Consider the following 14,881-nt stretch of genomic DNA (forward strand, 5'->3'; position numbering starts at 1 on the left):
AGAACACCCTGATCCAGCCTCTCCAAAGCTACATGCATAGTGAACAATTCTGAAGCTTTCTGGAGGCACTCAGTGAACAGTTAACATCGAGGTGTTATACTCCACACCTCAAACTTTTGTCTTGCTGTTCTGGGTCTTGGATACAAGAGTGTGTGGGACTAGTTGCTTTTTTTCTAATGCCACTGTCCTCTGATAGAGAATTGTGTTGTGAATATTAGAGGACTAATGGCCACGCCGCCCTGACCTGGATGGCCCAGTCTAGCCTGATCTCATCAGATCTCAGAAGCTAAGCAGGGTTGGCCATGGTTAGTATTTGGATGGGAGATCACCAAGGAATACCAGGGTTGCTGTGCAGGGGAAGGCACTGGCAAACCACCTCTGTTAGTCTCGTGTCATGAAAACCCCAAAAAGGGGTTGCCATAAGTCGGCTGCGACTTGACGGCACTTTACACACACACACACACAACGGCCACACCACTCTGCCCCATCACCAGGCAGACTTAAATAAAAGAGGTCACAGAAGTCATTGTGAACTGGCCTTTGAGTGTTTGGATGATCGCGACCGGTGAGATAAATACCTAATGCTCCACACCAACCTCTGGCACACTGAGGGGACCCTCTGTGCACTCTCCCCTGCCCTGGCATCTAGCCCGCTTTAACCTTGTTTGCTCGACTATACCAAGGAAGAGTCCAGGCATAAATAAAAAACCCATGATTTATTTTCCTGCGTAGGAAAATAGAGGTTTTGGTGTTCAGGAATAAACTGAATACAATCATAGCTGTGGGGAAGACTTCTGAGAAACTGTCATTGATGGATACGTTGTTACAGAGATAAAGAGTCAGGCAAATTTCTCTCAGGTTTTCCTCCTCCAAGATTTCTGGAGCTTTTGCCACACAGTCGTCAGTCTGCTCCTCAGATTCCCTCTGTCTAGGAATACTGTATTTGAGAGCTTAAAAACGAGGGTGTGCCCTTCCAGGCCACACACTAGACCCATCCTGCTTCTTCCTGAAGACAGACGATGAGACCGAGCTCCTTCTAACCTGCCTGTCGAAAAGTCTAGCCCCACCCTGAGGAGAATGGCAGTTAAAGGCTTCTTTTCTTCCACCCACTCCCCCTTCCTTCTCCCTGTAAGGGTCCCCAGAGTTTTAGTTGGTTCTTTCTGGCTTCTCCACCGCATCAATGGGGTGAAAAGGGAATTAGCTGATAAGGAAGAAAAGGGACGGACTTAGCCCTGCCTACCGCAGGTGTTCTGCATGTTAGTTCCCAGGTCTGTCAAAAGCACTGTGTACTTCAGTTTATTGCTGCTTCACATAAACGTGTTGGAGTTGAAAGCTGTGCAGTTCTCTCTAATTTCACTTGTCAGTTTACTACCGTGAAGGTAGACCACAATGTACTATCTCAGCTGCATCCCTTCAGTTATGCAGAGTAGCAGTACAGATACTGGACTGGTGTATTCAGAGGAATATAACAATCCAAGCCATCTCATTGCAGTAACAAAATGTTTTCTAGCAGACCATTTGAGCAGGACACCCATTGGGGAATACAAGTGGGTTTCTTCTCAGCATTGTCTCATTCCACTGTTTGAACAATGGGGGTATCCATCTGTAGCTTTGCAGTGGAAGTAAACATGAAATACAAGATGTTTTGGTGCCTATTAGATCACAGTCCAAAATCTTTAGGGGATGTTTTCCAAATCAGTTGATCAGGGGTACTTTTTATGCATTTATCCAATAGTATCCAGATTACATACAATCTGGTTCATTTTCCTTATGAATTTATCCAAGGAGGTTATTTTCAGGAGGGGTTGAGAAAGGATCATCCACTGTTTGGATGCTAGAACTACTTTTATTGTATTTGGAAGGGACACAGGAGTTTAGCCTAGCACCAGACCATTTTATTTGATGTGGCGGGGGGAGTAAAGGGAAGAGAGCTGCTGCACAATCTGTTTTATTCAAATGGGCATGCTACAAAATAGCAAAAGTAGAATACTCTGCAGGCCCCCTGCACATTCAACGACAACTCAATCTTCTTTGGCAGCCTTCTTAAGAGAAGTCCCCGTGAATGAGATCTGCAGCATGGTCCACATCTTTGATGGGCAGTATTCTGATGTCAATTTTGGGAAAGAAGCAGAAGTTTGGGAAGCTGACCTATGGTTGTTAGTGGCACGGAAGCCTCACACCTGCCTTGCATGGCTAGGTAGCTCACCATTCTCCCATGTGGAACTGCACAGTGACCACAAAGATGAAAGCAGGCCTGCACTTACCTGTAGTTGTTGTTCATCTGGTGGTCACCTGTTCAGACACACGTCACACCTAACTGCAGGATTTACCTAGGCATGTGGGAATTCTTACATCAGCTCATAGAAACTAAAGGGAGGGGCACACTCCCCTACTCATCTCGTGATCCTAAGAACAGATGAAGACCATTGGGAGAAGGAGGGGGGAGCACCTTGTGGTCTGGCAGACTCAGGAATCTCCACAGCTGGCACTGTGCCTGGGCAGCTCCCATGAGTGACTGCACATGTAACCACACATTGAACAGCGGTGACAGGTGTGGCGGAACAGCCCCACTGACCTGTGAGTGCCTCTGTTTAGTCCTCCAATCTGTCCAGCAACTGTCCCAAGTCTCTGACTAGTGATGTGCCACTTTCCTGGCTCGCCTGACTCTCAGAGGGGTTTCCCCCCTCTCACTTCTTCTGCAGTACTCTGCCACCAACTGGTCATTTTAGTAATTACTTGCCGGGGGGCAGTACTTCCAGCATCCCTTCCTTCTTTGCTGTTCTAATGCTTTGTCTAGTGCCTGCGTCTCCAGTTATCCAGCAACTGGTTGCCATAGGAATGGCTTACTGCACTTTCACACTCCTGAGGAAATAGCAGTTTAGCAACTGACCACCTCCTTTCCCTTGGTGGCCAGTTTAAATAGCCTGTTCAAACAGTAGAGGTCTATATGGAGCAACTACCAGCATTCAGAATAGTGCAGAATTTATTAAATGTAAAAAGTTCCCACACATATTCTCTGCACAGCAACAGACTGAGCCAAGAAATACCAAAAAAAAAGGTACATGCAGTTCCCCTGGCTCTCACTCTGTACATGCCCTAGCTGATCTTGTTCTAAGGCAGGCTCTTTAACTTAGAAGCCAGTTTGCCAAAAGCTTCCCATTATTTTAAGGCCTTTGTCTAGGCAGCCAGCCCACTGTCTGCTCCACATGGCAATGACAGCCATCAAGATGGGGCTCAGGCATGAGAGCTCCTTCCTCCGTATGTAGGCAGCCAAGATGGGTCTGCAAAAAAATGATCCTTCCTTTGCCAGGGTATTTTATCTCTTCTGTTTTCCCACCCCTTCATGGGTCAAAGAATCCTCTCCTGAAACCTTCAGGAAGATACAATCTAGTATATTTTATGTTTATCATGCCCTTTCTCCAAACAGTGGCATTCATGGTTCTCCTCTCCCCCTTTTTTCCCCTCTCAAAACAAGCTTGTGAGGTAGGTTAGGCCGGGAGATAGTGACTGGCCCAAGGCCACCCTGTGAGCTTTATGGCTGAGTAGGGATTGGAATCCAGGTCTTCCCTCTTAATCCAAGTCCAGCACATCTAACCACTATTCCCCACTGACTATTAATATGTATATATAGGATATATTGCTATACTTTTTATTCCAATAGCTGGAATTGCAACATTGGCAGAACACTGGAAGAATTGAGGAACTGCAACACATGCTAGAAGAATTGAAGGAGCAGGAAATATGCCTTCTTGTTCATAAAAATCAGTACAGACTTCCTTCATGTCCTTCAAAAAATTGCACCACCAACTCAGCAGTTAACACGACACTGCTGCAAATGGAACAGCAGAAACTAGAAAACATCAGAGGACAGTTGCTCATTGCTGCTACTTACCTTTCTGAGTTTGCATATAAAAATATAGACAGGTAAGTTTTTACAAGGATATTTCTAACAAGAACCAATGTTCCTATTTCTAGTTCAGCAATGTGTTCTACAAATTTGGGGGAAATCGCAGTTAGGATTCTGGAGGGGAAACCATGCCAGTCTGTTGAAACAAAATTAAACAGGATTCTAGTAGACCTTAAAGACTCTAAAAAAATAGGCTTTTGTAAATCAGAACTCACTGCATCAATTGCAAGTCATTGTTTCCATTATTTACTAACTAAATGTGTTAATCAGCTCCACGTCTGGAACCAGTGAAAAATTCCAGTTTCCTTTAGATAAAAATTGAAAGTCTTGAATTAAAAAAAAAAACTTGCAGCTTTTTGGCTGTATGTTCTATTTAGATGGGTGCAGAAGATAGTTTCCCAGCATTGCCAGCATTAAAAACTATGCAGATTTATTTGTACAAAACAACCTTTTGAGATGTGGCTAGTTTACACATTTATAATGGCTGGTTAAACTTTATTCCGTATAAAGTTAGGCGCATCTACATGGGATGCTGCAGTTTAGCTGCAGAAGTACTGCTGTAATGACGATGGGTATTGGGGCTACAGCAGTGGAGGAGGGGAGGGTAAAACTCCCATCAGCTGGACTTCAAAAAGCCAGGGGAGGGGAGTATCCAACTGGTGAATCGGCATGAGGGGGACAAGTTAATCCTCTTATTTTAGGCACCTAAATTATGTGTCAGGGACTGAGGCACAAATCACTTGTGTGCGTGTAACTTGGCCCTCCATTTAATTTTCTGTCTTTATGCTAAGCAACTTAGACTGCGCATGTACAGAGTTCTAGGCCTGCTGCAGGAGATAATGGCCTGTTCCTAGGGATAACCTCTTAAACAGTCTGTCTGGTTTGCATTTAATAGAACAGTTAACTGGCCTGCATTAAATGATGAAACCGTTTCAGTCTTGTTGCATACACTTGAGGATTTGAAAGCAGAATTACTGACTTCTTCCAGAGCTTTGGTAAGAGAGTTCATTTTATTCAGATAAAGTGCTACAGTGCATAGTATTTTTTAAAAATAAATTTTTATTTGAAATTTCCAAAAAACATACAAACATCAACCATTTGCATACATTCACATACATACAATATAAACCATCTTTCAGGGAGTTCATTTTAAATTGGTCGCTCAGGTCATATTGGTCATTTGTTTGATTGCTAATCTACTTAAGTCCTTTATCAATATTTCCACTGCTTTCCAGGCTAGCTACCTAAGCAGTACTAATACTTAGTGCTTAATACCTAGTGCGTAGTATTTTTAAAGAGGAAAAATAACTTGCCTCTTTCAATTTTCAGAGATTATCCTAAGTATTTTTCAGCTGTTTCCCAGCTTTCGCATCTTGCTTTACGATGGCTACTGTAGACGTGGTGCCTGGATCAGAGGCACTTTCCAGTGGCAGGCCCAGTCCTTTTGTGGAGGAATGTAGAAAATATTCACGGTGTAAGATTTGTAGAACACTCAGAGTACTAGCTTTATGGTGCAGTCCTATGCAGAGCTGGTCCAATAAACCCATGGATTTCAATTCACTGGAGCTCTGTTAGCTCGGAGAGATGGCCTTGAATGTTATTGCTGTGGGCCTTGCCCTTTAAAATGGCTTCCTGGTAGCGAAGTGTCTAGGAAGTATTTAGAATTCTGATGAATAAACCTCTGTGCTTCAGTCATAAGGACATAAGTCTTGTGCCCACTTTCATGTCTAAGGTTATCTGTCACATATAGGTCCCATAGGATTTTTCTGCCTGAACATTTGGACAACATAGGCAGAGTTTAGGTAGGGAAGAGTTGCAGAAGTGACGAATGTGTACAAGGCTGTGATGTTTCAAAGAGATTCAGATTGCTACATGTTCAGGCAAATGGAGAAACAACCTACTGAGTAACAACTTTCAAGGGACACGTGTTGGGCCTTGGGGTACCTTCTTTACCTGAGATCAATATTTTCCTTGTGCGCTTGCTTTCTTGACTTAGAAATTTATGTAATATTTTCCTGTGCAGAGTCATCCTCTGGTAGGAGGATCCTGCAACAGATGTTGGGGTTTGCCTTGCTGCTTCCTCGTCTACAAGAGAACGAGAAGGGAAAGGTGGACTGACATTAAAGTTCCTTTCTGCTCAGCATGTGGGAGAGCAGGCAGACCCTCCTCCATTGTCTGTTCTACACATTTGGGTTTGGGTGGGCCACTGATATTTAAAACATGTTAAAAAAGAACCCCCCAGCTGAAAAGCCCTTTTCCCCTTTTGCAGGTCATCTGTCGCGGTTGCGTTTGCCTTTCCAATGCATTGGATTTCCCCCCATTTAAAATCATACTCAAAAACTGGGAGGGGTCTCCTCACACATGAACACACATGAAGCTGCCTTCTACTGAAACAGACCCTCGGTCCAACAGTCAGTATTGTCTAAGACCGGCAGCGGCTCTCCAGGGTCTCAGACGGAGGTCTTTCACATCACCTACTTGCCTGGTCCCTTTAACTGGAGATGCTGGTGATTGAACCTGGGACCTTCTGCAAGCCAAGCAGATGCTCTGCCACTGAGCCATGGCCCCTCTTCCCTTAATGGGGCGTTAGTTTTGCTTTGCGGGCCTTCTGACTGAAGAGGGTGTAATGCTTTGCTGCTGCTCGTCTGTATGCTCAACAGAAATCCAGGTTTCCAGTTTGCTTTCTGGCTGATTGCAGCACTACAAAGGGCTTGATTGGGTTTGTTTGTTTTTTAACTTGAAGACTGTTGAATGACAACTGTACCATACCTTGAGAGTACCTGATTGAACTGTACTTTAAGAGATTTCAGCAAAAAATAATAATAATGTTATGTTAGATCATACCTTACATGTATTATGATTTCCATGCAGGAACTGGAAAGAATTGTGTGGCCACAACAGAAAGCTGTTTCCCAGAATGGCTTGAAAGCACCAGAATATGAAGTAATAAAAACTAGTTCTGTGTCTGAAAATAAGCCAACCATGGGTTCTTCCAACCTAAAGGTATTTTTTTTTCTGAGTGTCATTTGTACACTGAAACCTTTTTTCTCATTGGTAGCAACGATAGGTTATGGAACATAATTTGACTGTCATATGAATGCCAGGATTTGGAGTATCAGGAGTAGGAAAAAGAATTGTATCTGGGTCTGAAGACTCCTTGCTATCTCATAGGTGCTTTCTGTAGTACTTTCAATATTGCTTTTTCCTCATTGCCTCAGTATCTTCCTACACAGTCTTTTCTGCTGGTACCCCATGTATCTGAACCAAAAGTACTTCCTTGCCTTCCTGATTACTGAAATGTAGAGCTCGCACTCTCAAATTAAAAATCTTAATTGAGTAACTGTCAGTTTACTTGATTAGTCTGATAGTTTGCATAAATTGGCATCTACTTAAAATTAAGATTTCTAATGAAAATTTTCTTTAGTTGAGGAAACTTCCTTTGTGTTGCAATAGAACATTTCTGATATTACCCCTGGCAGGCAAAGATCATCCACAGCAGAAACTGAATTATCATTTATAAACCATAACTATAAAGCTTAAAATGTAGGTGTAGTTCTAAATACTGATGTAAGATGTGATTCACTTCCTTGAAGAAACTCACATTGGCTTTAATGGGATTTGATACCATCCATATTAAAAATAGTTGGCATTCAAATATTGAAGGTTCATTTACAAAGTATTTGCTGCTCTGACTTCTTAATATGGTATTGTGGAATTTTCTGGGCAAGTGGAAAATACTTTAGGACTAGGGAGCATCTGAATACTGAGCATTGAATCACACTCTGAACATGTGCATCTTGCAATGCCAGTTTTTAGTGGCATAGTGTCCCACAAACTGCAGTCAGAGCAAAAGAGGTGAGAAATAGGGCTGTTGAAAAAAAATTCGGTAAAGTTCGGCTTCGGCAAAATTCGGCCCTTTTAATTTCGGGCCGTGCCGAAGTCCGAACTCCCCCGCTTTGGATCCCCGAAATTCGGCAGGAGATCTGGAGTTCGGGGAAAAATTCGGCCAGGTCTTTGAAGTGCTGGGCGCCGCCTGGGCAGGCGGCGCCCACCACTTCAAAGAGTCAGGAAGGGGGCGGGGGTCTTTAAAGAGCCCCCCCGTGGGCCTTCACGGGACTTCCCTGAAGGCGCACGGGGGGCTCTTTAAACAGATCTGCGCCTTCCAACTGGAAGGCGTAGATCTGTTTAAAGGGCCCCCCGCGTGCCTTCAGGGAAGCCCGTGAAGGCGCGGGGGGGCAGAGGGGTTTAAAGACCCCTGCCCCTCTTCCCGGGACTCCCAGGACTCCCGGGAAGAGGGGGAGTGGGTTGTCAAGCCCCTCTGTGCTGTCTGCCCGGGACTCCCGGGAAGAGGGGCGGTGGGTTGTCAAGCCCCTCTGCGCTGTCTGTGCAGGCAGGGCCGAGGGGTTTAAAGACCCCCCTCGCCCTTCTTCCCGGGAGTCCCGGGAAGAGGAGCGGTGGGTTGTCAAGCACCTCTGCGCTGTCTGGCCGGGACTTCCGGGAAGAGGGGCGGTGGGTTGTCAAGCACCTCTGCGCTGTCTGCGCAGGCAGGGCAGAGGGGTTTAAAGACCCCCCACACACCTCTTCCCGGGACTCCCGGGAAAAGGGGGGATGGGTTGTCAAGCCCCTCTGCGCTGTCTGTGCAGGCAGGGCAGAGGGGTTTAAAGACCCCCCCCCGCCCTTCTTCCCAGGAGTCCCGGGAAGAGGAGCGGTGGGTTGTCAAGCACCTCTGCGCTGTCTGGCCGGGACTCCCAGGAAGAGGGGCAGGGGGTCTTTAAACCCCTCTGCGCTGCCTGCGCAGGCAGCGCCGAGGGGCTTGACAACCCATCCCCCCTTTTCCCGGGAGTCCCGGGAAGAGGGGCGGGCGGTCCCTGGGAGTCCCGGGAAGAGGGGGATGGGTTGTCAAGCCCCTCTGCGCTGTTTGCGCAGGCAGTGCAGAGGGGTTTAAAGACCCCCGCCCCTCTGCTGCTGCCCCAAACCCCGAATTTGCCGAATTTATTCCCGAACACCCTGAACTCGCTGAATTTGGCTCCCTGTTTTCCCGCATTTTTTGAGTTCGGTTCGTCCCGAACTAAAAACCACTGAATCGGGAAATGCGGCTGTTTTTCGGTTGGGACGAACCGAATCGACAGCCCTAATGAGAAACACTAATTTTTTGAATTAATGGCAGGCTGTCTTTATGACTTCTTATTTATTTTGAATGTGGTTACCAGAGATGCCCCCCATCTATCTTTCTTGTACCTGCAATGGAGCCTTTCCAAGCCACGGAGAATGGGGAATCTAGGGCAAGTTTAATGCCCAGTTAATCAAGGCCACTATTTCAGAGAGTTTTTATCAGCCTACTCTATTACTGCCACCTTACAGAAATGTATATGCAGTTTTCTGTTGATTACATGAGATGTAAAAATCTGGAAGCCCTTCCTGTTTGTTCCTTCTTGACATTCAGAGTGTGAAAAGGGGGTTAGTAATTGGGTTAATTGGGTTAAAGAATGAAAAGAGGTGGGACAGCTATGCTTGGAAAAAATAATTGCACAAGGGATGAGCTTCTGTGTAGTGTTGCAATTCAAAAAATAAAAACAAAATGACTTCCATAAACTGCTAACAAGCTGTATACTGACAAAACGTTTCAGTAAATTGTTTTTATGACTAACTTTAATCCCCCATAAGCGAAATTCTGGCTTTTTTCTCTGGTTGTTTCAGCTGCAGAAGTTATATAGGAAATATTTGCGAGCTGAAAGCTTTAGGAAAGCTCTCATTTATCAGAAAAAATACCTTCTGCTGCTTCTGGGTGGATTCCAAGAATGTGAGCAAGCAACGCTGTCCCTAATAGCACGCATGGGCATCTATCCATCCCCTCCGGATCTTCGTGTTTCTGAATCACGGAGCCGTTCTTTTACGAAGTTCAGATCTGCCGTTAGAGTGGTCATTGCAATATCAAGGTAAATATCCTTCTGGTACTATATCACTATCAACAAATTATTTCCTGTTGTTAAATTTCACAATAATTATTGATCTCTTTGTGTTTGTTCTTTCTAAGGAAGGATTTAAAAATTCTATAAATCTTATTGAACCAACAGGGTTGAAATGTTCAATGAAGCTCCAAACTGTATTTGTTTTGTTTTATTATCCCATGCTGTCTTAAAGGGACTCGCAGTGACAACATGATCCTTGGACATACAAGATAAAATTTTTGGGCTGCACTTCTAAAAACACGCCAGATACTCAGTTCACTGCAGCAATTCATGCTATTTATTTTACAGCATTTATAATCTCCCTTTCTCAGAAAGACTCACAGTGGATGTCTATGTTGCATATTAATTTGACTCTCTCTTCTCCCCACCAGGTTAAAGTTTCTGGTGAAAAAATGGCATAAAGTAAGTAGGAAAGAGACAGCGTCGGAAACCCTTTCACATAGGACGGGACACAGATCACGTAAGTATTTCTTCTGAGTGTGGAATTCTGGGGGTTTGTTTGGTAATTTTTCTCTAGACATATGAGAACCGATTGAATAGTGAAGTCATGAGAGATATACTTGTTTCTGTTATCCTTTTACTCCTAGATAAATAGTATATAAGATTTTACTGTACAGCATAGGGCCAAAATGCCTAATTATTAAGAAAAAAAGACATTAGACACTGAAATCTAGAAAACAGTAGTGTTCATGGGGATGCTGGTGCAGAAATCAGGGTATTGAAAGCAATCAGGGAGTGCTTGGCTTAAGCCACTTGTCAGTTCAGGGCATTTAGTATGGAGTTGTCTCGGAAGGAATGTCAGGTCTACAGGCATTTAATGTTAAATGCCTGATATTTATCTTTATAACAATTCTTTCCATTTGTGCTTCAGCGTTACCTGTAGATCAAAGGGTGTAAGACAGTTGGAATGACTTTGTTCCTCTAATTGTATTACTTCAATTCTTGTAAGTATTAGTTTGGCTATAGGAAAGGAGCAAGGCCAACAAATGAGTATTACAGACAAAACCCTTAGGTATACGTCGGTTAGTTAATTAGGCTTTTTTCATAGTTAAATGGCTATTCTGACCAACATCTTTTCGAGCATTTTTATTTGCTTTTAGTCAGGGCCTGCCTCTGCAGCATTGGGTTCTGGCCCCTGTGTACTCTCCATTGTCTCTTACTCAAGGAGAGCCCTTGCTCTTGCCCTCAGTCCGTTGGGGAGAAAATAAAAGGGGGGGGAGCTTTGTAGCTTCCTTCTAGCCCCAAGCCTCTCCACAAGCTGCCAGAGGAGTTCTGGCCCATCCTCCTTGGCTCAAGGGTAGGCATTCTTTTAAGGCTGTGCCTGGGGGCACAAGGACCCTGGAGCCTTGCATCCGCCCCCGTGAGAACCCAGGGGTGGCTAGGGTTTGATAAATGGCTCAGGCCGCATCCTCAGCATCAGAGCCTGTCTGCCTGCGTTTCCCACCTTCTTCCACATCCTTTGCTCTGCCTGAGGGCAGCTCCCTGGAGCAGCACAGCTCCTCCTTGCCCCCAAGCTGCTGGGTCTGGTGCATGGCAGCCTTCCAAGGAGCCGCGGTGCACGCAAGGGCTGGTGCTAGTGGTGGCATGAGTGTGGTTCCTCGTTGGTGGGGGAGGCAGGGCCTTGCTCCTTGTAGCCTCCGTCCTGTCAGGAACCGTTTGTTGCCTAGAAGTCAGGACGGGTTGGTGGGTAGCTCCTTCACCACTGTACACTGTTCTACACCAAAAAGTGTTCATAAATGTGAATGTGATTGAAATTAACTAGGAACCTAAACTATGTGTTCTATCTAAGCAGTAACAGTGAAAAATTATTTCTTAGGAAAATGAGAAGACTGTAACAGCTCTGTTGATACTTAAGAAGCACCAGATTAGTGTTTTGTAACGAATAGGCTGTTAAATCGCCATCTATTTCTGTTGCAGGTTTATGGCATGAAGATTGGCCCACATATTAAACATTGTTTTACTTTGCTTTATTCATATTTAGACATGCTTATTTAGACATGCACATTATTCCCTACATAACAGAACACTCAGTTACTGACCACATTTTTTGATTCAAATATAAATGAAAAAAGCAAAATGTTACTCATTCAATCCAGATCCCAGAGGCATAACAGAGGCACTCAAGCAATCACAGCCTTTCTCGGACATTGATGCGGGGTCTCCTGCAACTCGAGAAACTGGATGCAGCAACAGAAACAGCCTCATGAGGCTTGGGAACCACTCACCTAGATCGCCACCTCAAATGAATGTCCGGTTAGTTTAGATTTTGTTCTGTTTCTTTCATCCGCACAGTTTTCCTAAAGCATATATCAGTCTAAGTCTAAAGCATACATTACTCTAAATAAAACATGGGTTTTCAATTTGAATGGTCTGTGGACATCAGAAAAGCCCTGCTGGGATCAGCCCAAAGGTCCATGTAGTCCATGTGGCCGACCAGCTGTTCCCTGCTACTAAAGGTAAAGGTCCCCTGTGCAAGCACTGGGTCATTCCTGACCCATGGGGTGACGTCGCATCCCAACATTTACTAGGCAGACTATGTTTACGGCGTGGTTTGTCAGTGCCTTCCCCAGTCATCTTCCCTTTACCCCCAGCAAGCCGGGTACTCATTTTACCGACCTCGGAAAGAATGAAGGCTGAGTCAACCTTGAGCCGGCTTCCTGAAACCAGCTTCCATCGGGATCGAACTCAGGTTGTGAGCAGAGCTTGGACTGCAGTACTGCAGCTTACCACTCTGCGCCACGGGGCTCCTAGCAGGGAATAAATGTCTTCCCCTGCTATTGCCTGACTCACTCCTTCACAACTGGTATTCAGTTATGTGTCACCTGTGGACTGAACAATTCCATTTAGCCATCAGGTCTAACGGGTACTGACAGACCTACTGTCTGTGAATCTGCTAATTCTTTTTTAAAGGTACTGGCTCTCACTGTATCCTGTGGTGCTAAATTCTATAAGTTAAGCATGTGTTAACAAGAGTCACTGAAAAAGACAATCATGCTAGGAAACGTCGAGGGCAACAGGAAAAGAGGAAGACCCAACAAGAGATGGATTGACTCAGTAAAGGAAGCCACAGCCCTCAATTTGCAAGATCTGAGCAAGGCTGTCAAATATAGGACATTTTGGAGGACATTGATTCATAGGGTCGCCATGAGTCGGAAGCGACTTGACGGCACTTAACACACACACAAGCATGTGTTGAGAGAAGAAGCACTTCTCTCTATCCAGAATCTGTGTGTGTGTGTGTGTGTGTGTGTGTGTGTAAAGTGCCATTAAGTCACAGCCGATTTATGGTGAACCCTGTAGGGTTTCCAATGCAAGAGACATTTGGAGGTGGTTTGCCATTGCCTGCCTTTGTGTGGGCTGAGAGAGTTCTGAGAGAACTGTGACTGGCCCAGGGTCACTCAGCAGGCCTCATGTTGCGGTAGTGGAGAATTGAACCCGGTTCTCCAGATCTGAGTCTGATGTTCTTAACCACTGTACCACACTGGCTCCTGTTCAGAATCTACTGTCAGTCAACTACAGAGATCAAATATGGTAGAGGAAGAAAAAGCCTCTCTCCCGTTTGTCCACACCATGAATAATTGTATAAAGATTTTCCCCTTTTTAGTCATCTCTGTTTTAAACTAGAAAGGCCTTAAGCCTGTGGTTGCATACTGGCTACTCACTTTAGAGAAGAGCACCCGTTAACCCTGTATCCAGTTTGGGAGGGGTTGTGGAAGAAGAAGAGTCAGGCAACCATTTCCTGCTTTGGGTGGGATGGGAGGGGATGGAAGCAGGGCTTGTACTAAGTGAAAAAGTATAAAACTTGTGCCTGTGTTAGAGCCTTTTCAAAATACTTATAAGTATTACTGGTTATATCTCACTTGCTGTAAATTGGCCATTTGCGCAGTTTTGGAAATCATAGTTTAGATTATAGCAGTATCTTAAAACGTTATTCTTCTTACTCCTGTTCAGTGTTCCGGGCTAATTTTGCTTACTTGAACACTGGAATTGTGTTGATTTGTTTATTTTTATATGATGCAGGTTCACTGGCTCTTCTTCTCAAGCTTCATGTAAAGATCCTGAACATTCATTAGCTGACTACATTACTTATTTGGAGTCCATTCAGGAAAGGCTAGGAATGATCATGCCAGGTAATATACCTACATTCTGAAGCTGGCATTTGACTTTTTTGTTTTAAATCATCTTGCTGTCCTGTATGAATGCAAAGTCTGTTTCCACTCAGTCTCTGAATTTCTTTCCGTCTGTTTATGGGTCATCAAAGACATGAATTGAGATAGCCTATAATATTTTATAAAAGAGAAAATATGAGTTGTTACAACATTAGCAGCACAGTCTTAAGCAGAATGAAACCCTTCCAAAGCCATTGACTTCAAAAGACTTGGAGATAGTGTTAGTATGTTAAAGACTGCATTGTGAATGTGCTTAAATTTAACGCTCTGTATATTAGACTTTTTTAAATAGTCTGCGGAGATTAGAAATTTGCTTTATTGTCAGTTTGAAGAGGTAACGTAGGTAAAAGAAGCAGAATCTTCCTATTGTTTGCATTTTATTCCCAACTTCCAAATGTAACTTTTTACTGAGCTGGACTAAATTTATTCACAAGCCAGCTTCGTGAAAGAACCAGCAGAGAATATACATGACATTTCCTTAGAGTGGAATGATTTAAATCAATTCACGCTGTGTAGGAATGGCAAAACAGGAAACTTGATTTAAATCATTAATTTAAGTTGGGCCTTTCTTCTTGGTGCAATTTAGAAGCATGATTTGGGCACAGTGTCCAAGCGCATTTCAGTAACCCGCATGGTTCGATCCAATTCGGGTTACTGAAATGCGCTTAAGGTCGGACTGCTGTTAAAAAGCATTGAGAAACTTTAGTTGGTCCACCATTCAGCAGCCAGGATATTATCAGGGGTGAGCTACAGGGATCATATCACTCTGGTGCTGAAAAAGCTATGCTGGAAGCCCGTTTGTTCTTGGGCACAATTCCGAGTGCTTCTGCTTTTAA

At 44.3% G+C, this 14,881-nt stretch overlaps 1 protein-coding gene across 1 annotated transcript in view; it reads left to right on the forward strand.

The window, feature by feature from the left end:
* Positions 1–14,026, forward strand: part of PCNT (pericentrin) — a 72,955-nt gene extending 58,929 nt beyond the window's left edge. Inside the window, exons 38-44 of the mRNA XM_056856853.1 lie at positions 3,662–3,924; positions 4,803–4,910; positions 6,745–6,910; positions 9,605–9,843; positions 10,248–10,336; positions 11,973–12,129; positions 13,897–14,026. Of these exons, the coding sequence (XP_056712831.1) occupies positions 3,662–3,924; positions 4,803–4,910; positions 6,745–6,910; positions 9,605–9,843; positions 10,248–10,336; positions 11,973–12,129; positions 13,897–14,026 (1,152 nt within the window). The remainder of the gene's footprint in view (positions 1–3,661; positions 3,925–4,802; positions 4,911–6,744; positions 6,911–9,604; positions 9,844–10,247; positions 10,337–11,972; positions 12,130–13,896) is intronic.
* Positions 14,027–14,881: the final 855 nt, after the last annotated feature.

This window comes from Euleptes europaea, chromosome 10 (assembly GCF_029931775.1).
Source record: "Euleptes europaea isolate rEulEur1 chromosome 10, rEulEur1.hap1, whole genome shotgun sequence".
Classification (NCBI taxonomy): Eukaryota; Metazoa; Chordata; class Lepidosauria; order Squamata; family Sphaerodactylidae; genus Euleptes; species Euleptes europaea.